A 16,461-nucleotide genomic window follows, 5' to 3' on the forward strand; every position below is an offset into this window, starting at 1 on the left:
GGTGGATCCCTCGACTGCATGGACAGAGAGTAGAGGAGGGATCCCCAGACAAGACTGGGGGGCACTGGCAGGAGACAAGGGAGGATGCAGGGGAGGCAGAAGACTGATGTCCAGCCAGCTGACCTTCCTCATTGCCCCCATGGTGTCTGTGTCGGCTAGAGAGAAGTTCTGAAGGCCTCTTACTGCCAGGGGAGTGGAGGGGCTCTGTCAGACAGGGGGATGGGTCGACAGAGATCCTGCATCCACAGGGGTTCAACAGCGTTCAAAGCCAGCAGAGAACTGAACACAGGGAGCCCTGTGCCTGGGTCGAGGTGTGAGAGCAGAGACAGGTAGGCCTGGGGCAGGTGAGTTAGAGGGAAGCTGGGCCTTCCTGCTGGAGGAACAGACAGAACAAAAGGGCAGTTGGCAGGGAGCCCAGGTCTAAGACTGACAGCCCTCAGAGGTCGGGACAGCTGTCAGGGGGAGGTTCATGGGTCGGATGGTCCTCTGACCAGTGTCACCACCACCCACAAGAGGGCTGGGTTCAGATGTCCACTCAGGAGGCCCTGAAACCCTTCCAGGGCCACACGAGGCCTTCCTGTGAGGCCCACTCCCATTACACCACCCCTTCTCTGGCCTCTCAGCTCTGACCAAGAGCTAGGTAGTTTCTTCCAGATTCCTCATCTTGGCCTGGCTGGCTCTGTTTCCGGCCCACAGGCACCATTCCCTGTGCAGACTGGGCCCTGCCTGCACCCTGCTCTCTTCTCCGATCGCTGAACCCTGCAGAGTGCACTCTGCAGCCAGCCAGCCTGCACATTCTCAGTACAACCAGCGGGTTCAGACAAAGTCCATGTGATTAGAGCTGAGCACGTGACACCAGAGCCGGCTGGCCTCCGGTGCTCCCCTAACTCGAAGGGCTAGGACCCCTGTGAGTGGGCTAGAGGCTGGGAGGGGGACCCAGGACCTGCTTTGGGCTGGCAACAGTGTCCGTGGCCTTGGGGGCTTGCCTGGGATGTTCGGGCAGTGAAAAGACCGTGCCCAAGATGTCAGAACCTGGCTCAAGGAGGGCCCCGCACTAGGTCTCAAAGCCTTACTGACTCAGGTCCTGTCTGAAATGTGGCCACGAGGGAAGCTGTGAGGGAAGGCGGGACAGGCGAGGGAACACAGGCTGCCTTGGGCTCTAAGCCGACATCCCAAATACTTACATCAGCAAGGGCCCCTCCTCCTCAACCCCTCACCTGGCGCCTGTTTCCTCTTGCTTTGATCACAATCCTATGGGACGTCCAAGTCCTCCTTGGTGAGCTTGGTCGCCTAGTCTGCAGCGTCCCTCATGACCCGAATCACTGCCTTGGACATTTTGCCTTCCGGGTGCCCTCCCACCCCGGACTTGTATTTCCCCAAAGCAAAGACTGTGGCTCGTCCACCGTGGTCTCCCCACGTTGCCGCCCACGCCCGGTAGGTGGAAACTGTTTACTAAATGTAGACTGACACCTCCCTTCTTGTGGACCTGGGCACTCGGAACTTGGAGGAGGATCATGGGGGTGTCACTGCCTGATGGGAAGGAGGAGGCAGAAATCCCACCCAAAGCAGACACGCAATGACTAGAAGCCCTCGGAGAGCAAACAGCTCTTGGGAGCCTCTGAGGCAGCGGGGATCTTGGAAGGGCAAACAGTGTTGATGCCATTAGTGAGGGCTCCAGGCCGCCGAGTCGGAGACAGGATTGTTCCGGGAGATTGCAACAAGACGTGCGTCCTCAGGAGTGCAGAGGGGAGGGCGTGGTGATTTTACAGTTTGGTTCTGTGAAGCTCACGTCTCAGCTGTTTGAAGCCTGCTCTGCACACGCCTCCTTCCCAGAGGGTCTCCCACGGCCCAGGTGGCTGTCTGCTGTCTGGCCCTCTGGTCCCTACAGGGGCCTGGGAAGGATGTGTGTGGGGTTTTCAAGCTTTTTTTTTTTCCGTTTTAGGATTTTCAAAAGCCTAATAGATAAGGCTAGGCCCGTGAAACCAAACATGCACTTTATTTGCTTCAGGCTGGAATTAAGTCAGCCTTGTGTGGTAACGGCTGTGTCGTCTGATGACAGTTATGTGTGTCCTAGTTAACAAAATACAGCTGACAGTGTGGCCTCTCTGCCAGCACCCAGCTCAGTGGACCCTGGGCGTGCCTGTGGAATTGTTACTTGATAAATGCAGTTTTCTGAGGGAAAGCCATGTGGAAAATGAGGCAGAAATATGAAAATGTCTTTGGGGCCGTGAAAGAAATAAGTAGCTTTGCTTCCAAGTAACTTCCTCGGGGACCTAAGGGCAGGAAATTGATGAGGAGGCCGGTGTGTGGTGCAGTCGCCCCCTGGTGGCCTTTGAGGAGCACAGCACCTAGAACCAATGGAACCTCAGGTGAAGAAGGAAGGGGAACCACGGACCTTCTAAATCGTAGACTTTGCTCTGGAAAGCTGTGCAGCAGAGCAGGGTGGGGAAGGGTACAGTTGCCTTACCCAATGTTTCTGGCCCTCACTTTTCCCAAACCCCTGCTAAAAAGGTAACAAGGGGCCTCCTCCATAGGTTGTGAGAGGGGAGGAGTCAAGCCAGGCCCCCGTGACGCTCAGCGCTTGCTCCAGGCCCCAGGCAGGTCAGCGTGGCCGCGCAGTGAAGGGTGGCAGGTGGGTGGGGTGTGTGGGCGGGAAGAGAAGATGTCTTCAGGCAAATTCTGCTTCTGCCCTGTGACCTTCACCCTCCAGCCAAGGGGAAACACAGAAATGACTTCCTGGAACTGGCAGAGAAAAATGATCTGGGAATGAAACACAAATGGCACCTCGAGGAGTCCCCCTACCTTGCAGATCTGTTCAGAGGCTGCCGGGCTGGCGCATCTCACAAAGGCTTCCCAACCATGGGAACCACGCGTCTGAAAATTGGCAAATGCTACAATTCGGGGAATGTTAGACAGTTACCAGCACAGCACTGGGCAGCAGCCACGGTTAATAGCAGCGGGGATGGGAGGGGCTGGAAAACCAGAGTCGGGACAAAGCCAACAAGAGTCCCCCTCCTTTTGTCAAGTTTATTTTATTAAAATATACAGGACCGAATATTGGTGGGCGCTGAGAATAGAAACCACCCTCCCAGGCCGCACCCAAGGGAGACACTTCTGCCATGCAGACATGCGGCCAGTCCGTGTCCCAGCGCGGGAGACAGACCCCTCCTTGTTGGACGTACAGCCAGTCTGGCCCAAGGCCAAGGAGGGCAGGGCCATGATGGTGACCCTCTCTCCTTTGACCTTGGCCCCTTAGAAGCAAAGCCACACCAGCTGGGAGGGGGGAGAAGATCCCTGAGCCAGGGAAAGCTGATGCCCTCCTGGAGGAGGGGAGAGGGAGCCCCCAGTCAGACTGGACATGGGTGTCAGTGCAACTCCAAGGGGCAGGCCCACCTGTGTGTGGGTGCCAAGAGGTCCCCACCGCGGCCGAGCCAGGCTAATCTCCATGGCCTCTGCCACCCCCCTCTTCCTCTGAGGGCCCTGCTCACCCTTGGGCCAGGCCTGAGCAGAGGTGGGGCGGCGGCCGATGGAATGTATGGTTTGGGAATGTTCCTCGGAAGGGCCTGTGCTGCCGGGGACAGGGGTTCCATCTCAGGCGGCCTGGCGGTGGGACAGCCCCTCTCTCTCTCTGCAGAAGGTTTCTGTAGACCTGCCATCCAGCCGCAGGCCCCTCGGCCCTCACTGTTGGCGCTGGCTTCAAGCTGACATCAGCCTCCATCCCCAGAGCAGAACCCAGCCAAGCAGAATCCCCAGGGTTTGTGCTTTTGAATGTTAGTGAGATGGGCTGGGCCAGGGATTGGGGGGGGGGATGGGCTTTGAGCCCCCACGACTCTGAGGCACAGAACCGACCCCCATGCTTCTTCCCCAGGGCCACCAGATGGGGCTTGGTAGGACCCAGGCCTCAGCCCGCCAGGAGGGCCTTGCCTTGAGAAGCAGTGTCCTAGGCATCCCCCGGGGGCTGCAGCCTGAGCTGGTGGGGCCCTTGTGCTTTTTGTATGGGGTTGGGGTGAGCCTGCGTGGAGGGGCGGCCACATGGCTTCCAGACCCTAACCGGGAAGAGTGGGGCTCATCCAAGCTGCTGGGCAGAGGGAGATGGGCCCACAGCAAAGAGGGAGGGAGAAGCCCCTTCCCAGGCCTGCTCTGCCCCCCACACTCCCTGGCTGTGGGCCCTGGGTTGTGTGACCTCTTTTCAGGACCTAGGAAGGTATGGATGCTTGAGGGGGTGTGGGTAGCCCTACCCGCTGCACCCCACCGAGCCAGCCCTAGCAAGGGAAGGCTCCTCCGGTCCCAGTGAAGTTGGCAGAGAGTTCCCCTCAGGTTGTCCACCAAGAAACCCAGTCCCCTGCCTGAAGGGCCCTCTTCTGGGGATGGAGGAGACAGGAGCCCACTGGCCCCGCAGCAGCGGGGCTCACCAGCTCAGTGGGCTGGCAGGTGTCCTGGGACCCAGGGCAGCGCTTCCAGGAAGCAGCGGGCTTGTCTAATCACCACGTCTTTCCTGGGCTGAACTCCCCCGACCCCCAGCTGCCCTTCTGGGGTCCTAAGGTGAGGGCCATTCTGGAACTGTAGTCAGTGGGCGGGGAGTGGCTGGGGGGGACAGGAAGGCCGGAGCAGCCCCAAAACAGCCCAGTGTGGTGGGAAAGGCTTGCAGATGGGAGGGGCCTTTGCTTTGGAGACTGGAACCTCCTCTCTAGGGGAGGCAACACTCAGAGGCCAGCGGCCTGAAGACACTGCCGTTTCAGCTGCCCGCCCAGAGGCGGCCTCACCCACTGGCCTGGGAGGGGGCTGGCTGGGGTGTGTGGCTCTCACCACCTGGACCCAGCCCCTCCCTCACCTCTGCCCCCCAACCTGCCAGCCCAGAGGAAGGGTGTTTGAGAGTGTGTGTGTGTGTGTGTGTGTGTGTGTGTGTGTGTGTGTGTGTCTGTCTGGAGCAAACTATTCACTTTTTGCAAATATATTAGAAAAAAGTTTCTCATGGAGGTGGCTCCTGGCAGGATTGAGGTTTCTATGGGGCAGAGGTGGCAACAGCCACTCAGGGACCCCTCCCCTCGCCCTCCCCAACCACACGTGCCCTAGATGACGTTCTCGAATAGCTGCATGGAGCTCATGATGTCCTTGTCCTGCGAGGAGAGAGGACGAGAGGCCTGGTCAGCCCTGGTGGGCAGTGCCTGAATCCGACCTCGCCCTGAGCAGAGTCTCGTCAGGGACTTGGAACCCCCCAGTCACTGGCCAGTCCCTCCGGGCGAAGGGGGAGCTGGTCAGGCACAGCCTGTCTCCAGCCCCACGGCCGGACTGCTGGCCCGTCCGGGAGCTGCTAACTCACTGATGGACAAACCCCCCGCCCCGACTGGCTGCGCACTTGGATGGAGGTCGGGAGCAACCAAGGGGCCGCTCGGGGACTGAGGCAGGTGACCGAGGCCCATATCCTGCCCCCTGAAGGGCGCTCTGCAGAGGAGGGTCAGCAGCAAGGCTGGGGGGTGCTCCAGCCTCCTTCTCACTGCGTGACCCCGTCCCGAGGGCCCCAGGTCTCCCCACTGATGCGAGGCACTGAGGGACAGCGTGCTGGGCTGGGCTGGGCGGGGGGCTGGCAGGAGCGGGTTGGGGGGTGGGCTCAGGTGAAAGGGGGCAAGTGGAGACTGGAGGTGAGGAGGGGACGGGCAGGGGCAGGACATGAGGTGTCTTCAAGCCCTGATGTTGCCTACCTTCTGACAGGTTTCCAGGAACTCATCAATGGTCACCACCCCGTCCTGATTCCGGTCCATTTTCTGCAACCCAAGCCATGCCTTCAGTAAGGCTGTGGCCCACCAGGGCCGGCCCCTGCCCCCGGCTTGAGGACATGGCATTGAGTGGGTGGGTGGGCTCCCTCCGTCCCAGCCTGTCCCCTGCCCTGGATCCAGGCCGCGTAAAGTGCCCTCCTCAGCCACCCCCACCGCACAGTCTACCTCTCTGGCATCTCCCTAGTCGGCCCCTGACCTGCAGCCACTTCCCGGCAGCTCTCCTGGGCTCATGCCCCCCAGAACGCATCCCCGCTCGTTGGACCCCTGCACCTCCCTGACGGGCAGCCTGGCAGGTGGAGCAGCTGAGGCACAGGTGGCCGCATGTCTACAGGGCCCCCAGCAAGTGGGAGGAGGAGGCTTCAGCCCTGTCAGTCCCCATGGACACAGAGCAGTCACCCCAACCCACTCCTCTCGCAGGGAGGTCCCTCGTAGGACCGGGAGAGCTCTCGGAAGGCACCGGAACACTGGCCCAGGGTGTCAGCTGCCTCGGAATCCAGGCACCCCCACCTGCTCTGAGATGTGGTTCACAGACTGGGCAGTGGGGATGGTTGTGAATGGCTCCTCAGGATCCTGACCACCAGCAAGGTGAGTCTCCTTGTGGGAGGGGGAGGCTCAGAGGGGAATGGCAGGCCCAGGGCTGCCCGAAGGGCAGCAGCCCCTTCCCTGTGCAGCCGGGCTGCAGCGCTCACCCGGAAGAACCTCTCCACGTGCTCCAGGGGCGCGTCCTCCCGCAGGATGGGGTAGGTGTGGCGGCCCATCATGTCATAGATGGACTTTATGATGGCCAGCATCTCCTGCAGGGGGCCAGAGGGGCTGGCATGAGCCTGGCTGCAAAGAGGTGGGGTGGTGGGGACTGAAGGTCTGAGGGGCGGGGGTGGCATTAAAGGGGGGCACCTCCAGGGCAGTGGTGGGTAAGCAAGTGGGGCTGTGTGAGCTGGAAAGAGACAAGCTCGCCCCCATCCAGTCTGCCCAGCTAAGCTTCTGACTCTCCAAGAAGCTGGAGATAGATTCTTATGCGCAATCTCCAGAATTGGAAACAGTAGCAACCATTTCATGTACCAAAGTGTTTGGGCCAAACAAAATCAGACTGGGCCCGTGGGTGAGTGCCCCACACCCCCGTTTCACCCTGCCTTAAGGGACCACACTGCTCACCCGTAATTGGTGGGAGCCAAGACCAGCTCCACAACCCCTGCCCTCAGCTTCTCCACTGGTGTCTCCCCAAGGACCTCCCCGTGAGGAAGGATGAGCAGGGACACTGGTTGGATGGGACAGAGACATGTGGCGAGGAGCACACAAATTCCAGGCCCCCCGCACCCAGGAATGTAGGTCTGAGAGCCCAGGAGAGGAGGAGAGCCCCCTGGCCGGCTGCCCCTCCAGGCATCTCTGGATGGGGAGGGGAGGCAGGGAGCCAGGGCAGCAGGAGAGGGGAGGAGAGAGGTGGTGGGGGGCAGACAGGCGCCGGCCAACCCTCTACCTCTTTGGTGATGTAACCATCCTTGTTAATGTCGTAGAGGTTAAAGGCCCACTTGAGTTTCTCGTGGACTGTTCCTCGCAGGAGGATGGAGAGGCCGACCACAAAGTCCTGTGGAAAAAGAGGAGGGGGAGGAGTGACAATCCGGCGCCCAGAGTCTATTTCCAGTTCGCTGTGTGGCTTCCACTGAAATTCACACCTGTACAGGGGAGGCACCTCCATCACAGCGGGCGGATGGTGTCTGCCAGGTCGATGTTGCGTGAGTCTGCGGTGTGTCTGCATGTCTGTGCGTGTGCGAGCGTGTGTGTGTGGCGGGGATGGCATGGTGGCTGGTACTGATCTGCTCAAAGACATTCAGACATAATGCTGTCTTAGACCCACGTGTGTTGCCGCTGACAGAGGAGCCCAGGGCTGCTCTTTTATTGAAGGGGCGCTCTATTTTCACTTTATCAAGTGTCTACATGTCAAGGTGCCTGAAAAGTTATAGCTTAAAAACTAACAGTGCTCAGCTCTGGAGTCACGCCGTACCTGGGTGTAATCCCCTCTGAGGTGTGACAGATAGTTTATCACTCATGTGACAAGACGTGAATGGTCAAATGGCTTCTGTGTGAAAACCTCAACTGTTGTAACAGTTGGTGGGAGGTTTGTAGGGTAAGCCCTCCCTGCCCCATGGGGTCCCCCCAGGCTGCTCTGACAGAAGAGAAGAGAAGGGGGTCTGGAAGTGGGGGTGGAGGGTGGCAGACGGTGGAGGGACAGGACCAAAGCATCAAGGGGCTTGGTCCCCACTCAAATTTTAGATTTTCTGGATCAGAGGAAGCCTGTATCAGAGAAAGATTAAGGGAAAGAGAGAAAAGCTGTTTTGGAAGAAACAAAAATTATTCCAGGAGGGGAAAAAAAAAAACTTAACCAAAACTCTTCAATTCAGAGGGTAGAAATCTGGCACCCCCCACACTAAGAATTGGATGCAATAAAAAAGGAATAATTGGGTACAAGACAGCGCTCCTGGGAATGAAAAATAAGAAAGCAAAATAACAGACTCAGAAGGGTTGGAAAAGCACGTGGAATCTTCCATCAAATAGTGCGAGAAGGCAGAGCTGGAAAATAGGAGACAAAAGCGGGTAACGAGAGGTCCACCCTAGAAGGACCAGCTGTTGGCCAGCAGGAGTTTCAGGAAGAGCCAGAGGGCAGGGAGGGGCACGTGTCCAAGAGGGAATGAAGACTTTCCTGGAACAGAAGGCTGTGAGTACCCCGGTCCCATAAGGACTAACAATGCGTGGAGATAGCCTGCAGTGTGGACTGCAGGCACATTATCATGATGACAGTTCAGAAAATTGGCTGCAAAGACAGGATCCTACAAGCTCCCAGAGAGAAAAGCAAAACCAAACAGAAAAAAAAAATCAGGTTCTGGACACAGGGTCGGGAATCAGGAGGTTTTGCCTTTTGATGGCAACACTGGGGGCAAGAGGCCAGTGGAGCGATGCGGCCAACGCTCTGAAGGAGAACAGCTTCCCACCGTAGCTCTGGTCCACACGACAGATCAAGCAAGAGTGAGGACAGAACGAAGGCACTCCCAGGCATCTGAAGACCCAGAAGTTACCCCATGTACTCATTCCTAGGAAACTCCAGGAAGACGTACTCCTGAAAAGAGAGAGTAAAGCAAGGAAGAAGAAGATGAAGGCCTGCAGGACCAGGAGACCCAACCCAGGAGAGAGGAGAAGAGGTCCCCGGAGGGCACGCAGTTCTGATGGATGATGGAGCTGGTCGGAGGCTGGAGAGGCGTCCTTAGGGAGATGCCCGTTCACACGACTGGAGAAGCGCCGGGGCTGAATTAACGATGAGGCCACAGACTGCAGGCAGATGACAACTCAGGACCACTGTTCACCGCAGGCAAAACAAAAACATGTGCAGGAAATGGAAACGTAATCATAGTTCCCTACCAGGCTCAGCTGGGGATCAAATTCACATCATGATAGTAAACCGAGAGTGCTTATCTAATCTGAATCCTTTAGTTCTGGAAAGCCAGGGGATGGGAAAAGTGTGTGTGTGCGCGGGACACTCAACTCCCGGCACCCACGCAGAGAGACAACAGGCAGCATCTAAAACTGGGCCATCGAGAAGGAGCAATAAATGGATGCTATTAGGTGACAAGGAGAAAAACAGTGACAATCGGCTAAAACAAGGATGTGGTTGCTTCCTCGGGCGTGTCTGGGGGCTGGTAACTCTGTTTTCCCAAAGCACACCCTGTAAGTCTCCTGGAGCCTTAAAATTGTGTGTGTGTCTTTATAAGTAAAGAAGATGAAGACACACAGAAGGAGAAACAGTGTGATAGTTCTTACGTGCCTGCATCTGGGGAGTGCTAACCACTGCGGCTCGCGTATGATTTATAGAGATAGTGGAGAGTCAGAGCATCCTTGAAGTCACGTCATGCCCTCTTCCCTGGGGTCTGATTTGGGCTTTCCCAGGGGGAAGAAAAGATGCAGGCTCCGACTCGGCACAGCAGGGAATGGTGGGTCCCAAACACCCTTCCTGTGTGGGCATGGGAGGGACCTGGCATCACTGTCCTCCCATCCAGCCTTCTCAGATGCTGCATAGAAGCCCTCGTGGTCAGCCACAATGGAGGAATGTCCCTACTCAGTGTCCTTTAGCATGTGTGTGTAGCATAGTAGTGACGGTGCTAGGAGAGGTGGGTGGGAATGTCCCCGCGAGGCCACTGGCCCGTCCTCAATAACTCACAGGTGACCCCAAGTCCAGCCAGCCCATGTCTGGGTGCTTGCTGTTTCTAAATATCCAGCCACTCGCTGGCTTTAAATTTCCAGGCGCACACGGCAGTTTCATGTGGGACCGTTGCTAGTTGGAGCTCCTTGCGCTCACTGCCGGGGGGTATGAAACCCATCATGCCCACAGCCCTGCTCTGCACTGTCCCTAAGGCAAGGCCCAGGGAGGATGCGGGGCTCCCCAGGGACACAGTGGCACTGGCTGGGACACCCCAGAGTGCACATGAGGGGCGCCCTGTAGAGTGCAGAGCAGGAGGTTGTGGGGGGTGGCGAGTGTGATTAGATCTGGAGCTGCAGGCCCTCGCTTGGGTCCTGAGGTCACCAGCTTGGCCAGGGGCACAGGGGGCGAGTCACTGTAGGAGGAGAGGGCAGCCAGCAGCGCGGAGGTTTGCTCGGTTTGCCATTTACTCTTCTAGGTGCAGGCAGGGAAGTTACAACGTTTCACCATATCAATAAACTCTAATTAATACATGTCTTATCTCAAGGATATACAGAAAGGAGGGCGATCATTGTAAGTATCAATAAGGTGACCTGACTCTGCTTTTAGGGCAGGCTGAGAGGTTCGGTCTGAGGCAGTGGGGAGGGCTGAGTGTCTCCCCAACACTCCCATCCTTCCTGGGAGATACATGCCCTCCTCCCTTCTTGTAAGTCTTCCCAGAGAGGAGCACTGATATCAAGGAGAGCTGAAGGCCTGAGATCCTGTAAGAGATTCACAGCCCCTGGGAAGGCGCCTGGCAGAGAGGCGACAGCACCTCCCCCTGCAAACCCTCTGCTGACCACCTTAAAGGGGCCACCAGACCGTCCCTTGGGGAGTGAGAGCGATGACCACAGGAGAGTGACAGAGACCATCAGACACCTGCCACTGTGCAGGGAAGGGCCCTGCTAAGCCGATTGACCATCTGGTTTCTGAACAACAGACACCACCATCAGAGCCCTGGCTGGGCCCATCACACAACTGCTTCTCACTCACAGAGGCCTCAGGTGCCTCTTAAAGGACACCCAAGGAACTGGCCACAGGGGTGAGACCAGGGGAGGACGATGGATTTTCCCTGTTTACTCCTTCGTACTGACTGGCATTACTGAAAATAAAAAAGCTAAAAACACGGTAGGTTTACATACTCACACACACACTAGCCCTAAGAATGTGGCCCGGGGAGGGCGGGGACCCGGTGGTCCCAGAGCGAGGTGGCCTTGGGCTGCTCCCCCCGAGCCCCAGGCCCAGGTGTCAGTGAGCTGGGCTGGCTGGAGGCACAAGAAGTTAAGCATCTCACAGCATCGTGAGTTATTATTACCCCGGCGGGTCCAGGCAGGGGCTTTCTGAGCTGGCTGCCACCTCTGCCGATTTCCTGTCAGCCGCCCTTGGCCTTGGAAGCCAAGCTGGGCGGTTATCGATCAAGCCCGGCTATGAGCAAGGTTTTCCTCTCCGAAGAGGTTTCAGCTTTTCGCCTGCAGCTATTTTTAGGGGCCTGGGCTCCACAGCTGGGGCCTCTCTCAAACGATCCCATGTGGCTGGCCCTCGGTGGAGCCCAGACGAGGCCCCGATGTCGGTGGAGGTGGGGCCGGGCTTCTCTTTCCCGACAGCGGGGAGCACCAGGCTGGCTCACAGTGCCCGCTGGGAGGACCTGGCAGGCTGCGCAGGCCGGGCTGCTCTGCCTGTGTTCTGGCAAGGGGGTAAGTTCCGGGGCGGGCTGCCCAGATCCCATCAGCACAGACCTGTCGTTAAACCTTGCCTCCTTCTCAAATGCAAATTCACGCTGGGTCACTACCAGCCTCAATGTGCCTGAATAGCTCCCTTGGCTTGGCGGGGCTGGAATGGAAGGAAAGGCTGAGAATAGGGTGGCCAGACAGCAAAACCAAAGTTCGGTGATTTCAGTCAGGCCCAGGGCCAGCCAAGCACAGTCCACTCGTCTTGTTCCCTGGGTGACACGCTGGACCATTTAAGCCAGGGTCATGTCTGAGCCTCTGGATGGCCCTGAGAGGGTGGCACCAGGGCCGAGAGATGCCCCTCACCCCACCCCCACAAGTTGCAGGACCAGGGGACATGGGAGGGGTCAACAGGGACCTACCTCAAAGTGGATGGCCCCATTCCCATCTGCGTCGAAGGCGTTGAAGAGGAAGTGCGCGTAGGTGGTGGCATCTGGGGAGACCAAGGGTGCGGGCTGGGAGGGTTGGGGCTGCCTGGCGCCTGAGCTCCAACCCCAAGCAGCCCCACTGGACATCCCAGCTGCATCCTGGGCTGGATTCCCCACTTCCTACTGGACAGAGGCAGCATCAGGCAAGGGGTGGTGGGGAGGATGGGGGGGTGAGGGTCCCCTCCCATAAAAGGGATGCCCACCCTCTGCAGGGCTGCCCCAGGGAAGCAGGAACTTTGGGGAGAAATGGGGTGGGGGGGAGGGACAGCCTCCGACTCACCTCCCTGAGGAAAGAACTGTGAGTAAATGAGTTTGAACGTATCTTCATCCACCAGGCCCGTGGGGCACTCCTGCAGCAGGAAGGCACCCCTCTCAGCGACCTCAGCCACCCCAGCACCACACCCAGACTCCACAGGGCCGGGCCCCTCTCAGCCCTCTGGGGGACACCTGCTGCCGAGGCACCACTGGCTCCACTGAGCCCCAGGCTGGGGAAATCCTGGTTGGGTGGGCATGGCAGGAGGGGCAGACAGGGGTGGAAATGATGGTAGCAGGTGGCCTCATACCAAGTTCATCCGTCCACATGCTCCTCCCAGCATAGAGACACACAGAAAGGAGCATGGTGCCTTCTGAACACTGATTCTGGGACCTGGCCCACCCCCCAGACAGCTCTCCCACAAAACTTCAGCCCCATAAATATTTACTGCCCCTGGGATATTTACTGTGCCCTGGAAATTTTCCAGAAGGTCTGCCTACACCAAAGTCCCTCCTTCCTGGAGCCAGGGACAGGAGGGCCGGCAGATCGGGGCCTCTCCCAGGGGAATGGGGAGCACTCACGTTCTTGAAGCCCCTGTAGAGGGACTGCAGCTCCTTCTTGGTGAACTTGGTCTGTGCCTGCAGCTGGTCCAGCCTCTCCGGCTGGTGGCGTACTGCGGACAGCTCCAGCTCACTGTCGCTGCTGTCTGGAGGAAGACACAGACCCAGGAGATGGAACATGTGCCCGGGCTCCCCCATCTCACTCCAGTGTGGGTGCTCGGCCATGGGCAGAAGTAGGGGGTGGAGAGACTCTCCTTGCATGACTACCATGTATGGCTGCACAGGCTGTGCACTGTACAAATGCATGGGCTCTAGTGGAACAGCACACTCAGCCATTGTGCCTCAGGGCCTCTCTGCTGCCTGGTTCCTTACACAGAGACCTCCCTATTTGCCTCACCACCCTGTGTGACCACCCTCTCAGCCACACAGATGGGGGTGAGGGTTGGGAGCTGGTCTTGTCCTGGGGAAACACTGAACAAGAAGAGGTGGAAGGGAAAAAAGACAGAAGACAGGCACAGGGGACCCTCAACCTTCAAGACCTAATTCCCGGACCACTCCTCCATGCAGCCCTCCCTGATTTCTCTCAGGAATGGAGCAGGCACTCCCTCTTGGCCCATCCAGCCTAACATGCCGCTGCGGCTACATTTGGTATGGGGGCTTTATTCACATCTGAATAGGAGGTCAAGGGCCTGGAGGGCAGGACCAGGTCTTTTCTTTCATAACATTTCATCAAAATGTTGACTAATCATGGCTAACTTTTCAGAGTTGGGGGAAGTTTCAGATGATCTTTACTTTTTTGCTTATGGTCTACATTTTCCTAACTTACTTTGGTACGGCACACATCAACTTTACAACATCAAATAAAGCTCTAGGCAAACAGCGTGGAGTCCTACCCTTGCTGAGCAGCAGCCTCACGTTACAGAAATTCCCACTGAGATGGGCAGCACCATCCCCACTGCATTGTCATCACCCTGGCTGCCCTCGTGCCCCTCAGAACTGTGAGTCCATGGTTATCTGCACAGCTGTGTGCTTGCTCCCAGTGCAGGGGAGCCCTGCGGGGCGGCCTCCCTGCACGGCGCACTGTGTCCCTGCAGAGCCTTGCACAGCCGCCCCGAGCCTGCTGAGCCCTGTGCTGGGCCTGCTCGGCACCTGGGCCTTGACCGTGAGCACTGCCTGCTCTCACTAACCTCAAGAGCTCCCTGCAAACTGTCCAGCAATCAGGTTGTATCACCTTTGTCCATGCATGCACCCATTCCACATAACAGCTATTTCCTATCTCCCTTCTCTAAATTCCTAGTACCTCCTCCCCCATCCTCATCTCAAGTTACTTCCTACTTCACTGAGAACACAGAAGCCACAAAAGAAAAATTTCCCAAGCTCCCAACATCACACCTACTCACCCACCTGCATCTGGACCAGACATCCTCCTCCTCTGGGATCAACTGTCCCTGTTTTGGCCTAAGGCAAACACCTCCACTTGCTCAGTGGGTCCCAAGCCCTCTCACCTACTCAAGGATGTGGCTCCAGCAATTCTCCCCACTATTTCTTCATCATCTTTCTTCCCATCCTTCTGGATCGTCCCCATCTTATACAGACATACTGTTAAATCTGGCAACCCTTAATCAAATTAACTATAAGCAAATCTTGCAAGCTAGCAATTCTGCTCTGAGTAAACATCTCAGATAGAATCTTACCCAGCTAAGGGACCTGACAACAGTATTTCTGATGGGGGAGTTGGAAGCTTCCAGGGGTCCTTCACAGGCAGGACGGGCAGGCACGATACGGGGGATGCCCACCAGGGAGAACTGTGCAGAGGATTACAGAGGCACACAGCAGCATAGATGAGTATTAAAAATAAGGTACTTACTTCAGTTAAGAGGCAGACATTTTAGACTGAATATAAAAGCAGGACCCAACTATACGCTAGTTACAAAAATGATATTCTTAATGCAAAGACACAGAAAAATTTAAAATAAAAGAGTAGGGGAGGGTGTAGCTCAGTGATGGAGCACATGCTTAGCATGCACGAGATCCTGGGTTCCATCCCCAGTACCTCCATTAAATTTTTAAAAAGTCAGACATAAAAGAGTTCATACTATAGGATTCCATTTATATGAAATTACAGGATGGGCAACACTAATCCAGGGCAATAGAAAGCAGTACAGCCGGTGGTGGTTAAAAGAGTATACACAATTGTCAAAACTCACTGAACTGAACACTCAACATCTGTGCATTGTGTTGTATGTCAGTCGTACGTCAGTTAAAAAAAAATTCTGCTTAGACTTTTGCCTTTGGTCATGACGGGGTGGTGAGTGTCAGCCTTATCTCCTCACCACAAACAACTTGAAAACTGGAAGAACTATGTGGGACAAGGGTCTGCAGACTTTGGGCTACAGCACAGGACTACAATCTTTGGAAGAAGGGAAATACATCAAGTGAGCTCCACATTCACCCTGGATACTGGCTAGGGACACACTCTGGCCCCCGACATGGCGAAGTGCTGACGAGGTGGAGATCAGAGTTTGGGGCTGCTGAGACAGATTTGCAGAGCAGGGTCCTGGAGAGGAGGGAGCTGCACAGAGGGGTGACCCTGGAAGCCTGTGTGGGGGTTTCCCTTGGGGTCTTGGCCGAGGGCTGGGCCACGCGTGCTCTGAATGAGACTCTGTAAGGACCAGCTGTGCGCAGTTGTTGGGGCTAGTAGGGCAGAGAGCTGAAAAGATGTATCAGACTTCATGCAATGATGAAAAAAGTTGGAGTTCTGGCCCAGCTAGGATGGCTACCTCCCTAAGCACCCCAGGCACTCAGCTGAAACCCCAGAAAGGCCAAGCTTTAGGAGAAAGGACCATGCCCTGGGCTAAGGGCCATGCTCTAGTGCTAAAGCCAAAATCAAAACAAACCCAGTCTAACAAAGTTTAAAATAAAGTCTGTCCAGATCAAGGGATCTGCCAGTAATGTAACTGCATGCCAAACTAAAATCCGATGGCCTTATATTAAGATAATACAGTCCAGATTCCCTACCACATAGCACCCACAATTTCCACCGTATAATAAAGAATGAAAAGCCATGAGAAGGAGGATAATATGACCCATAATCAAGACATAAAGCAGTCAGCAGAATTATTTGTTTTTTATTATTAGAATTATTTTTTTAAACTTTAAAACAATTACTACCAATTTGTTGAAAGCATAAAGGGAAAGAAAAGAGAAGAAATGGGATTCTCAGCAGAGAAGGAAAAGCATTAGAAAAGAACCAAATGGAACTTCTAAACCTGAAAAAAAAAAAACCTCAATATCTAAAATAAAAAATTCACATGATGAATGTAAGATTAGTTTAGACATTACAGAAAAAGAAGTCTGTGACCTTAAAGACAATTCAATAGAAATTACCCAAGCTGAAAACAAAGAGAAAAAGATCTTAATAAAACCATATAGAGTCTCAATGATAGGTCAAGATTGACAACATCTCATGAAGTTAATAAACAACTAATTTACTCCTC

General features: G+C 56.0%; 1 protein-coding gene across 2 annotated transcripts in view; it reads right to left on the reverse strand.

Moving 5' to 3' along the window:
* Positions 1-3,013: 3,013 nt before the first annotated feature.
* The window catches only part of KCNIP3 (potassium voltage-gated channel interacting protein 3), a 74,661-nt gene continuing 61,213 nt past the window's right edge, over positions 3,014-16,461 (reverse strand). For both annotated transcript variants that reach the window (XM_031441215.2, XM_010984672.3), the window contains 7 exons: positions 12,986-13,110; positions 12,432-12,501; positions 12,086-12,156; positions 7,249-7,356; positions 6,464-6,568; positions 5,700-5,762; positions 3,014-5,117 (listed from right to left, as the gene is read on the reverse strand). In XM_031441215.2, coding sequence (XP_031297075.1) covers positions 5,070-5,117; positions 5,700-5,762; positions 6,464-6,568; positions 7,249-7,356; positions 12,086-12,156; positions 12,432-12,501; positions 12,986-13,110 — 590 coding nt within the window. In that variant the 3' untranslated portion in view covers positions 3,014-5,069. The remainder of the gene's footprint in view (positions 5,118-5,699; positions 5,763-6,463; positions 6,569-7,248; positions 7,357-12,085; positions 12,157-12,431; positions 12,502-12,985; positions 13,111-16,461) is intronic.

Source organism: Camelus dromedarius, chromosome 33 (genome assembly GCF_036321535.1).
Source record: "Camelus dromedarius isolate mCamDro1 chromosome 33, mCamDro1.pat, whole genome shotgun sequence".
Classification (NCBI taxonomy): Eukaryota; Metazoa; Chordata; class Mammalia; order Artiodactyla; family Camelidae; genus Camelus; species Camelus dromedarius.